Genomic DNA, 12,177 nt, shown 5'->3' with positions numbered 1-12,177 from the left:
CTGAGGACCAATCCTCAGGGAAAGCCTCTGCACCCAGCCCCTACTCAACTGCGGGGAGATGCGAGTGTGAGCTGCTTCTTGGCTGGAAAGTGCCAACCAGTGCAATCTCTGTGGTGAATTTTCTCCAGTTTGCCTTCAGAGCACTTGGCTTGCTGTGTTCCCCTCTGAGGTTCTGAAGCTTCCCCCTGACCCCGCCTATGAGGGGGTTTCCTAGTGTGCAGAAACTTTTCCTCTTTCATAACTCCCTTCCGGGGGCTCAGATCCCCTCCCGCCCAGAACTCCTTTGTCTCCATTTTTATCTTTTGCCCTACCTTATTCTGAGGAGATTGGTTTGCCTTTCTGAAAGTCTGGGGCCCTCTGTCTGCGTTCAGAAGATGTTCTGTGGGAATTATTACACGTGCAGATGAGTTTTTTGATATATTTGTGGGGGAGAAGGTCATCTCCCCGTCCTGTTCCTCTGCCATGTTAAAGGTTCCTCCTCTGAGTTTTCTTAAATCTCATTAAGTTTCTTCACAATAGCTACTTTGAATTCTCTGTCAGTTAGATTGAAATATTCTGTGACTTTAAGTTTGGTTTCTGGAGATTTGTCATTTTCTTTTTGTGGTGTAGTATTACTATGGTTTTTCATGGTGCTTGATGAAGTGCTTCTCTGCTGGTGTGTTTAAATAACAGGTGAAAAGTGAGAGTGCTTTCTTTTGTTGTCTGTTAGGTGGCACTATTGACTTCTGTCCCTCTTGACTTCCCTGGTGGCTCAGATGGTAAAGTGTCTGCCTATAATGCAGTAGACCCGGCTTCAGCCCCTGGGTCGGGAAGATCTTCTGGAGAAGGAAATGGCACCCCACTCCAGTATTCTTGCCTGGAGAATCCCATGGACAGAGGAGCCTGGTGGGCTGCAGTCCACGGGGCTGCAGAGAGTCGGACACGACTGAGCACCTTCACTTTCACTTTCAGGTGACACTGTAACACAGGTTTCGGTTTCTCTTGGCTGTGCTTCTTCTGTTATATTTGAGAACTGGTGCTTTCTGTGCTTTGTGAGAGGTATGGCTCTGTGCCTTCTTTGGCTCTTCTTGTGCCTCTGGATTAGCTACTGCTTTGCTTCTATTGGAGCTGCTGTGTCATGGGGATGGTGGGCTTTCCCTTGTGTCTGGGATCCCCTGAGACATAGGCTCTGCTCTGGGAGGAGGATGGGGAAGCAGGAGGGGAGCAGGGTTGTGCAGTCACCTCCACCATGTTGGGTGTTGTAAGTGTCTTGGGCTCTGCCACTGCAGACTGGGGGGCAGGTCTTTGGGTATGTCAGCTGCTGGAGGGACAGAGTCCCAGGCGCCACTGCTATTGCTTCCCTGTCGCCTGTGCCCACAGGAGCTCCCACACTCAGGACACCAAAGTCATGTGTGCTGCTTCCCTGGCTGCTGGGGTTTCTGAAGCTGTGGGCTCAGCTGTCACAGACCTAAGGCTGGGATTGCAGGCACGGACTCTGCTGTTGCTTTGGTTCTGCTTCTTCCATATGTTTCAGTACACCCACCAATAGATGTATAGATATGTGGAATTCTCCAATGACCTAATGAGTTGGGCACAGGTATACTTTTGCTGAGTTGTGGATGTTTTGCAGGTTGTAGATTGAAGGGGAGAAACAAAGGTAACCTTGTTTCTGACAGCATTCCTATGAGGTTTAAAGACCTGAAGACAACACACCCTATCCATCCCCTCCCTTCCTGACACCAGGACCCACACTCCACTTATTCTGACTTTCTCCAGTGGTAATACTGGAAAACGGAAACGTGCAGATGTGACACAGGTCAGAGATGTTAAGAACATGCTATAATAATCTCGTAAACCAGACCTTGGCAGTCTAAGATAGTAAATACTCAATCGGTTGCGTTGAATTAGACCATACCATTAAAGGCCTCTTGTCTTTATGTAAAGTTAATGAAAGATGAGTAGCAACAAAGAACTAGGTTGTTTTCTCATTTTTATATTACTGATATTGTCATTTACAAAAGTGTCTTCTTTTTATGGTGTACATTATAATTTTCATATTATTTAGGTGCATTTTAAGTGTTTAACCTCATTATCTTTTGACCTGGAAAAACTATTTTTCTATTATAGGAAGCTGTTTATGTTATGTTACATAATATAAACAGGTTTTCAGCTTTGGTTGGAACTAGGGCAAAGAACTTCTAGTTGAGAGAGTTTGTGCCTTAAAATTTTTTTTCTTTTAGCAAATTAATACAATTTTAATTTTCATTAAAATGTTGATATACTTTTTTTCTTTTCCAGAGAGTAATGCCTTCTAGCTTTTTCTTGCTGTTGCGATTTTTCTTGAGAATTGATGGGGTGCTTATTAGAATGAATGACACAAGACTTTACCATGAGGTATCTCTTCTTATTTAGTGAATATACTAGTTAATATTGGGCTTGTTCATGTTGTTATGTTGTCAGTCTGAGAGTTTGAAATTCAACAGTACTTTATACTATATGGTCATCCATCTAACCTTTAAGATTGAGTGTTTCGCATTCACTGTTGACTGCACAGTTATCAAAACATTACATCTTCTTTTCCAAAAGTTCTAGTAGCTGAAAATGTTTTTCTAAAAGACATTTCCATTAAGGGGAGCCTAATGCTTTTTTAAAAGAATTGTGTTTACTCTGTTTAATCTGTTTAAGAAAACTATCCCTTAACTCTTACTTTTTTAATAGTATGTGTGGTTTATGTGCTCTCTTGATATTAGAAATATCAATCACATAGCCTCCAGAAATTTGTGTCATCCCATCATTTTAATAGTTGTTTTAATGCTTGGAAATTCTGTGTTCTATTTCAAGGAATTGTTAACTTATAAGATTCTTAAAAAATAAGAAAGTATAGGGAGGCTTAATTGAGTAATGAAAATTAATTGAGTAATAAAAATTCTTCTAGTAGCTTATAGCAGCCTATCCTTTTTTAATGAATTTTTGACATCAGATTTGTGATCATACAGAATGATAAATAAAAGAAGAGACCACCAGAATGACAAATGAGAGAAGAGACCACCAGTATCAGTCATGGTAGTTGTAGTAATAGTTAACTTTTCTAACAATCCTATAAAATAAATATTATTATTATCTCTGCTTTATAGTTGAGGCAACTAAGGGAAAGGAAAATTAATTAAATTGCCTAAGTTATACAATTAATAGGGCTTCTCTGATAGCTCAGTTGGTAAAGAATCCACGTCCAATGCAGAGACCCGAGTTCAGTTCGTGGATTGAGAAGATCCACTGGAGAAGGGATAGGCTACCCACTCCAGTATACTTGGGCTTCGCTTGTGGATCAGCTGGTAAAGAATCTGCCTGCAATGCAGGAGACCTGGGTTCCATCCCTGGGTTGGGAAGATCCCCTGGAGAAGGGAAAGGCTACCCACTCCAGTATTCTGACCTGGAGAACTCCATGGACTGTACAGTCCACGGGGTTGCAAAGAGTCGAATGTGACTTTCACTTTTTTTCATACAATTGACAGGTGGCAGAACTGGGATTTGAACCCAGTAAGATAGAATTGGATTGGTATTTTCCGTTTTTTTTTTACGGCCACACTGTGTGGCCTCTGGGATAGCTCCCCAACCAAGGATTGAAACCCCCACCCTGGTTACCTTCAGTGGTAGAAGCTTGGAGTCTTAACCACTAGATCACCAGGAAAGTTCCTGGATCTTTTTCTTTTCAAAAGTGATAGCAAAGTACTAAAAATAAGCTACATTTTCAGTTCAGTTCAGTTCAGTCGCTCAGTCGTGTGCGACTCTTTGCAACCCCATGAATCGCAGCACGCCAGGCCTCCCTGTTCATCACCATCTCCCGGAGTTCACTCAGACTCACGTCCATCGAGTCCGTGATGCCATCCAGCCATCTCATCCTCGGTCGTCCCCTTCTCCTGCTACCCCCAATCCCTCCCAGCACCAGAGTCTTTTCCAACGAGTCAACTCTTCTCATGAGGTGGCCAAAGTACTGGAGTTTCAGCTTCAGCATCAGTCCTTCCAAAGAAATCCCAGGGTTGATCTCCTTCAGAATGGACTGGTTGGATCTCCTTGCAGTCCAAGGGACTCTCAAGAGTCTTCTCCAACACCACAGTTCAAAAGCATCAGTTCTTCGGTGCTCAGCCTTCTTCACAGTCCAACTCTCACATCCATACATGACCACAGGAAAAACCATAGCCTTGACTAGACAGGCCTTAGTCGGCAAAACTCCCTCAGATAAAAATGAAGTTTGCATTTTTAGAAATGTTTGCACTTTAGCTCAGAAATGTTTATTTCTTTTCAGGGTTTATCCTCAAAAAGATTCTTATATACAGTAACCCACAAATTTTAATTAGGCAGATGTATAGAGGTGTGTGTGTGTGTGTGTGTGTGTGTATTCATGGAAATGCTATTGTTTGTAACAGTTCAAGGATCTGGAGTGGGTTGCCATTTCCTTCTCCAGGGGATCTTCCTGACCCAGGAATTGAAACCCGGGCTTCCCACATCTAGTCAGACGCTTTACCGTCTGAGCTACCAGGGGAGCCCCAAAGGAAAGAAGGAAAGTGCTTTAATAACCATTGAATGAATATTGATTAAATGGCCATTTATATCCTGTTAACCTGCAACAAATAGACTGCCAGATATTTCTCCAGCAAAATTCGATTTATTCAGGATCAGTAGAAATTGCAGTTTGGGATCTGTAACCATGGTGAGCCATGTGCAAGTCCCTGCATGGCAAGGGAAGGAGAATACTTTTATAGACTAGAAAAGGAAGGTGGGAGGACTATAGGAAACAGAGTCCATGGCTTTCCATTGGCTGATTCCTTCCCAGAAACTAAGAGGAGTCTTGCTTTTTTTTGTTGGGCTTTTGCTATGGTTGCAGGATGTGAGAGCTTCCTGTTTTAGTCTCCAAACTGTATTTAATTGAGGTTTCTATCTTTAATTTTTTGCAATTCATATAGTAGAAAATATACAACCATTAAAATTAGTGGTTGATTTGAAGAGATGGACAAATTAATATTGACTTTTAAGGTGCAGGTATGAATATAAGATTTTCTGTAGAGATTTCTAAATGTTGAGGATAGTGTTATCTATAGAAGTTGTGATTGTTGATGATTTATACTCTTATGTTTATATTATTTGATTTTTTTTACAATGAGCATCAATCTTTTTGTTGATATAGAAGATTGAAACTTAAAGGGAATGTAATCTTGTGATTATTTTCTCTTATTAAATAATGTTTTACCAAAAAACAAATTGTAATAAATTGTTTTCTAAAACCTCCCTTTAAAATGTCTTAAATGGGAAAATTAAAGTATAGAAAAAGTGACTATAAATAAGCAATTTAACAAATTTTTAGAAATAGGAAAGAATAAAACTTGTTTAAGCTTTTTTTCATTTTTGAATATAAGGGTAGCCACAGTTATGTAGGTAGATGCTAGTATAACTTAAGGAAAAGGTGTGGGTCCAGACTTGAAATGATATTTAAATCTCTTAGATATTTCGTTACAAATATATACATTTTCTTTCAGAGTAAAACCTTTGCTTGTGTTTCTCTTACATGACAATTATTAAATATGTTTACATATGTATATCTGATATTACTGTAATTTATACAGGTTGGAATTAATAATTCAGAATTCTTGAATTAGTTATCTCACTGTAGAATAGATGGTCTCATCAGACTTAATGCTACTTTTACAACCTGTTCTAAAATGTAGGCAATTCTATTTAATAGGAAGGATTTTGTAAATCAATATACATAAATTTATCGCGATTTTTTTATTTTTAAATATAGGCTGACAAGACCTACATGTTACGAGAATATACATCACGAGAGAGCAAAATTGCTAATTTAATGGTACAGTATTTAAATATCAATTTTTAAAAGTTAAGTTTTAATGTTTTATTTTAGGTATGGTATCCTCCCATGTCCCACCCATCCACCAAACCTGTATCCCTAAATCCATTCATTTACCTAATAGGTAGGTAAATCCTGCTGAAGTGTATTTTTTCTGGTACTCACCTCAATTACAGTTAGAGTTGTTAGGTATATTAGTCATCATCCAACCCAATTTCCACTTGTATTCTGGAAAAACTGAGAGCCAAAGGTGTGACTTACTCTAGCTCTTAGAACTGGTGGTAGAGCTGCAATAGGATGTTCTTTCTATGACTTATTTTGGGGGGCATAATACCCCCCTCCTTTTTTTGCTCCCCTGGAGTTTGTAAAGGGCTTCTGCAAGTCTATAGGAGTTAATAATGGCTTGTTTAAAAAGTGATAGCTTCCTGCTAAGTTGATATTTTTTAAATTCACCCTTAGTGCTTATTTCTATCTGTATGCACTGGGTTGGCCAAAAGGTTTGTTTGAGTTTTGATGTTAAGATGTTATGGAAAAATCTGAATGAACCTTTTGGCCAACCAAGTCGAATATATATGAGTTAGAAAAGTTACTTAGAGTCTATTGGAGACTACATATTGGCATCTAACTGAAGACTGGTGCTTTCAGGATACAAAAATAACTGGAAAAGGGAATTGGAATAAGATGTATTAAATTCTTAGAATATTTAATGGTGCATTATAAGTGACATCTCCCTGTGATTTTTGAGGAAACCCTCTAGTAACAGACTAAATGAGTCAGTAACAAGAGATATTATTAGGAGTACCTAATGATGTTCCTTATATACATATATTGTACCTCATTTTAAAATTGTCATGCTTTAGGAATGCTTGAACCAAAGCATTTCCAAAATTATCATTGTAGTAACTTCATATATGCTAATATGATTTATGTATTTCCTAGCATGTTTCACCTTCCCTCTTCACGGAACCTAATGAAATATCACAGTATTTACCAATAAAGGAGGCAGTTTGTGAGAAGCTAATATTTCCAGAAAGAATTGATCCTAACCCTGCAGGCTCAAAAGAATGTACACCTGTGGAATAGAATGTGTTATGACATATATTCACTGTGGAATCTGACTGGCTATTTGGAGGGGGGTATTTTTATTTTGAGAATTAATTGCCTTGTCTATGTGTAGATTTTCTGTAACCTTAAAGGAAAAAAAAAAAAATAAAGGATTGTTGCAGGCAGATTCCACTCAACTGCTGTTTGTACCCTGTCTTCAAATCATATTCCAGGAATTTATATTCTCTGAAATTAAGTTCAGATTTCTAAATTGTAACAAAGCAGAGTCTCACTAAGAAGAAGGTGATGTGTGTATGTCTCTGAAGGACTGAGCACAACCTGCATCTATCATGAAACGCTATCTTCTACCATGAGGAGAGGTTATTTTAAATCACTCAATCATAGCACCTTGTTGCTTTCATTGGATTCCTCATCACCTACATTGATATAGTTTAGTAGCTCTTTACCTAGGAAATTGATCTGTGCCCAGGAATTAAAAAAAAAATTATCCCTTAAATTTTAAATTGGCTTTTGAAGTTTAAAGAAAGTCAAACATAGAACCAAATAAACTATATTTTTGGATAGCGTAAGGTGTTATGTCGATGGAAACACACGAACGTGGTTTGCCACTAACAGCTAGGGTGTCAGAGCTGTCTCCTTCCATCTTTAGGTGCTTTTTCTGTATTTGGTACTATTTGTACTGACATGTATTCTACTTCCATCTTCCATTGGATATTGAATTTGATATTAGTCCTAAAAAGTTTGAATTAAAGTGGATTATTTTAAGTAAACATTGCATCAACCCCTAAAGCAATCAGATTAATTTTCTGCTTAAAATATTTGAAGGGTAGCTGTGGAAGAGGAGGAGGAGGCTTATTTTAAAGTCTAAAAGCCAGTTTTTCATTTTTTTAAGATTCATGTTTTTAATGTTACAGGGGATCCAGGAAAGTGTAATTAATTAGGACAATGCCTCAGTAGTACGGAAAGTACACAGAGGTAAATTAAAAATCCATTTGGTTATTTTGATGATGACCTTTAAATATTTTATATTCTTTTCTGCCTTTCTAAATGATCTCCATAAAGTAGAAAGTAGTTATAGAGCACCAAGTAAGAAATTATTTTAAATGGATTTTTAAAAATATTTTATTTACAGAGCAGGGGAAAAGAATTACCCTCCCCCGCCAACTGTTTCTAGTTTGAAATAACTATTGTACATATTTCCACTTGATGCATAGTCATTAAAGAAGAATATTTAAGTATTAGAAAGACTCTTCAGGTATTAGCCTGAAGATAAATTTTAGGGAAACAAATACAATTGGATATTCATCATTGCTCAGACTCTGGTGTATTGTGTGTATTTTTTTTTGCTGATTTTATTAGCTAAATTTAGTCACAGATAATTTGTGTATTTGTGTTCTGCTTCATCAACCTGCAAGGTATAAAAGAATCAGGATTTTTTTGGCTATGAGAAAACACATGACATACTCACTGTATATTAAATATATCTGTACTTAGTGTTTCCTCCTAGGACAGAAAAGTGTATATTTTGTACTCTGCTTTCTGTTTATTTGCCATGCAGATTTGAACAGAACAGACTCTTCAGTTATACGAATTATAAAAAATGGAAAGCTTAAGAATATTCACGAGTTGAATTAGTTGAGGTTTCTTGGTAACAACATATTATACATATATTTTTAACTTAATTCAGATATCTTAGTCACAAAATAAGTTTTAGATTACTTATTTTGAGAATCCATTATTAAAAATTAGAATTGATCTTTTTTAGAGGGTGGGAGGTGAGTAGGATGAGGTGAATGGATAAACTTATAAAAACTTCATTAGCTTATTCCTGTGGAGAATACCAAGAAAACTTGTATTTGCCCATTGCTAAACAAGATCTATACCATTTTATATTTATTGTTCCAAGTGTCTTTTTGTAAGAGTAGAATAAATAATAAGTAATTACTGATCTGTGTTTTGCTATTTCATTTGATTCAATTTTTCTTGAAACTTAATTAAAAATGGTTTGGTGTACCTTTCTTGTTTGTGCTTTGTATATATATTTAAATATTTATTTATTTGACTACATTGGGTCTTAGTTCTGTGGCACTTGGGCTCCAGAGTGTGTGGGCTTTAGTAGCTGTGGCATGCAGCCTTAATTGCTCCAAGACATGTGAGGTCTCAGTTTCCCGACCAGGGATCAAACCTGTCTGTGTCTTCCGCACTGCAAGGCAGAGTCTTAACCACTAGATCACCAGGGAAGTACCACGCTATAAATGTTTGTGGTAATGTATCATTCCATTTCATTTTAAGTACTATACATCCTATATGGTATTAGATACAGGGATCACAATATTGAAGAAGATTCTCAGTCAGCCCTCTGCTGGTTCGACATCTGCAGATACAGCCAACCATGGATCAAAAATACTGAAAAAGAATTTCCAAAAAGCAAACCTTGAATTTGTTGTGTACCTGCCAGCTATTTACGTAGCATTTACTTTGTACTTAAAACTATCTACATAGCCTTTACGTATTATAAGTATTTAGAGATGACTTAAAGTGTATGGGAAGATACGTGTTAAGTGAAGTCGCTCAGTCATGTTCAACTCTTTGCGACCTCATGGACTGTAGCCTGCCAGGCTCCTCTATCCATGGGATTTTCCAGGCAAGAGTACTGCAGTGGGTTGCCATTTCCTTCTCTAGGGGATCTTCCCAACCCAGGGATCAAACCCAGGTCTCCCGCATTGTAGACAGACGCTTTACCATGTAAATACACCATTTTGGAGTGTGAAGTCAAGTGGGCCTTAGGAAGCATCACTACAAACAAAGCTAGTGGAGGTGATAGAATTCCAGTTGAGCTACTTCAAACCCTAAAAGTTGATGCTGTGAAAGTGCTGCACTCAATATGTCAGCAAATTTGGAAAACTCAGCACTGGCCACAGGACTGGAAAAGGTCCGTTTTCATTCCAATCCCAAAGAAAGGCAATGCCAAAGAATGCTCAGACTACCACACAATTGCACTCATCTCACACTCTAGTAAAGTAATGCTCAAAATTCTCCAAGCCAGGCTTCAGCAATACATGAACCCTGAACTTCCAGATGTTCAATCTGGCTTTAGAAAATGCAGAGGAACCAGAGGTCAAATTGCCAATATCCACTGTATCATCGAAAAAGCAAGAGAGTTCCAGAAAAACATCTATTTCTTTATTGACTATGGCAAAGGCTTTGACTGTGTGCATCACAGTAAACTGGAAAATTCTGAAAGAGATGGGAATACAAGACCACCTGACCTGCCTCTTGAGAAATCTGTATGCAGGTCAGGAAGCAACAGTTAGAAATGGACATGAAACAACAGACTGGTTCCAAATAGGAAAAGGAGTGCGTCAAGGCTGTATATTGTCACCCTGCTTATTTAACTTCTATGCAGAGTACATCATGAGAAATACTGGGCTGGATGAAGCACAAGCTGGAATCAAGATTGCCAGGAGAAATATCAATAGCCTCAGGTAGCAGGTGACACCACTCTTATGGCAGAAAGTGAAGAAGAACTAAAGAGCCTCTTGATGAAAGTGAAAGAGGAGAGTGAAAAAGCTGGCTTAAAGCTCAACATTCAGAAAACTAAGATCATGGCATCCGGTCTCATCACTTCATGGCAAATAGGTGGGAAAACAGTGTCAGACTTTATTTTGGGGGGCTCCAAAATCACTGCAGATGGTGACTGCAGCCATGAAAGACACTTACTCCTTGGAACGAAAGTTTTGACCAACCTAGACAGCATATTAAAAAGCAGAAAAAAAAAAAAAAAGAGACATTACTTTGCCAACAAAGGTCCATCTAGTCAAGGCTATGGTTTTTCCAGCAGTTATGTATGGATGTGAGAGTTGGACTATAAAGAAAGCTGAGCGCCGAAGAATTGATGCTTTTCAACTGTGGCATTGGAGAAGACTCTCGAGAGTCCCTTGGACTACAAGGAGATCCAACCAGTCCATTCTAAAGGAGATCAGTCCTGGGTGTTCGTTGGAAGGGCTGATGCTGAAGTTCCAATACTTTGGCCACCTGATGCGAAGAGCTGACTCATTGGAAAAGGCCATGATGCTGGGAAAGATTGAAGGCAGGCAGGGAGGGGGACAACAGAGGATGAGATGGTTGGATGGTATCACTGACCCAATGGACAGTTTGGGTAAACTCTGGGAGTTGGTGATGGACAGGGAGGCCTGGTGTGCTCAGGTTCATGGGGTCACAAAGAGTTGCATACAACTAAGCAACTGAACTAAACTGAACTGAGCACCATTTTGTATAAGGGACTTGAACCATCCTCTGATGTTGGTAGGGGGAGGGAGGCCTGGAATCAAATCTTCTGGATACCAAGGGATGACTGTGCTGCTTATGTCTTCAAGGAGTTAAAGATTAATGGAGGAGACGAAGTAAAAATAATTATAAATTTTTGTAATTTCAATGATGGAAATAATACCGTTTTAAGAGATTAACAAAATCACCTTTGGTAGAGGGAGGTAGAGTTCTACCTGGAAGAGGATGTAGAAAGCCTCAAGAGAATGCCACTCCTATCTTAACCAGGAGAAAAAACTAGATAATTTATGTACTAAGATTCAAGATGCTAGGAAGAATTGAAGGCAGGAGGAGAAGGGGACAACAGAGTCTGAGATGGTTGGATGGCATCACTGACTCAATGGAAATGAGTTTGAGCAAACTCTGGGAGATAGTGAAGGACAGGGAGGCCTGTGTGCTGCAGTCCGTAGAGTCACAAAGAGTCAGACATGAGTGAGTGACTGAACAACAACAATCTATATAATTACAATTTTTCATGAGCACATCAGACAGGTAAGGTTGCAAAGAAAAGGCAACTGAATCACAAAGTGATAAGCCCTTAAGAGGTGGACCATACCAATTGTTCATCTTAGAGCATGAGAGAAAGAGGTGGCCACTGTACAAACAGGTAAGAAATCAACTAAGATTTTAACAGATTCTGAAAGGCTAATTATGGGCTAGTGTCTGTGTTTGGAAGAGCTAAGAGTCTCAAAAAAGAGACATCATACACTTAAGGGCCTACCCCAGTGCTTACAGCAAATGGGAAGGACAAGGGACCAGAAAGTCCCTGTCAGTAGTTCAGGCATGCAGGAGACTACTGCTGAGGGATACATATGAAACCCTGCCCATTTACCCAAGACCCTTCTTTTGAAGGATGCAAAAGACTTAAGCTGCTGGGGGAACAGCAACAAATATCACCCCCAAGGCCCCAGCAAAATCCAGTATTTTGGGGAGAGGAATAAAAGCAA

General features: G+C 38.8%; 1 protein-coding gene across 2 annotated transcripts in view; it reads left to right on the top strand.

The window, feature by feature from the left end:
* TIPRL (TOR signaling pathway regulator) overlaps positions 1-7,002 on the top strand; it is a 69,248-nt gene extending 62,246 nt beyond the window's left edge. The window contains exons 5-7 of one of the 2 annotated variants that reach the window (XM_052637755.1): positions 2,278-2,373; positions 5,777-5,839; positions 6,779-7,002. In XM_052637755.1, coding sequence (XP_052493715.1) covers positions 2,278-2,373; positions 5,777-5,839; positions 6,779-6,922 — 303 coding nt within the window. In that variant the 3' untranslated portion in view covers positions 6,923-7,002. Of the gene's footprint in view, positions 1-1,609; positions 1,689-2,277; positions 2,374-5,776; positions 5,840-6,778 lie in introns of those variants that run through there. The other variant, XM_052637756.1, reaches the window with a different exon arrangement.
* The last annotated feature ends 5,175 nt before the right edge of the window (positions 7,003-12,177 follow it).

This window comes from Budorcas taxicolor, chromosome 3, assembly GCF_023091745.1.
Source record: "Budorcas taxicolor isolate Tak-1 chromosome 3, Takin1.1, whole genome shotgun sequence".
Taxonomy (NCBI): domain Eukaryota; kingdom Metazoa; phylum Chordata; class Mammalia; order Artiodactyla; family Bovidae; genus Budorcas; species Budorcas taxicolor.
The sequence above is the reverse complement of the archived record's forward strand: the minus strand, read 5'-3'. Positions and strand labels throughout refer to the sequence as shown.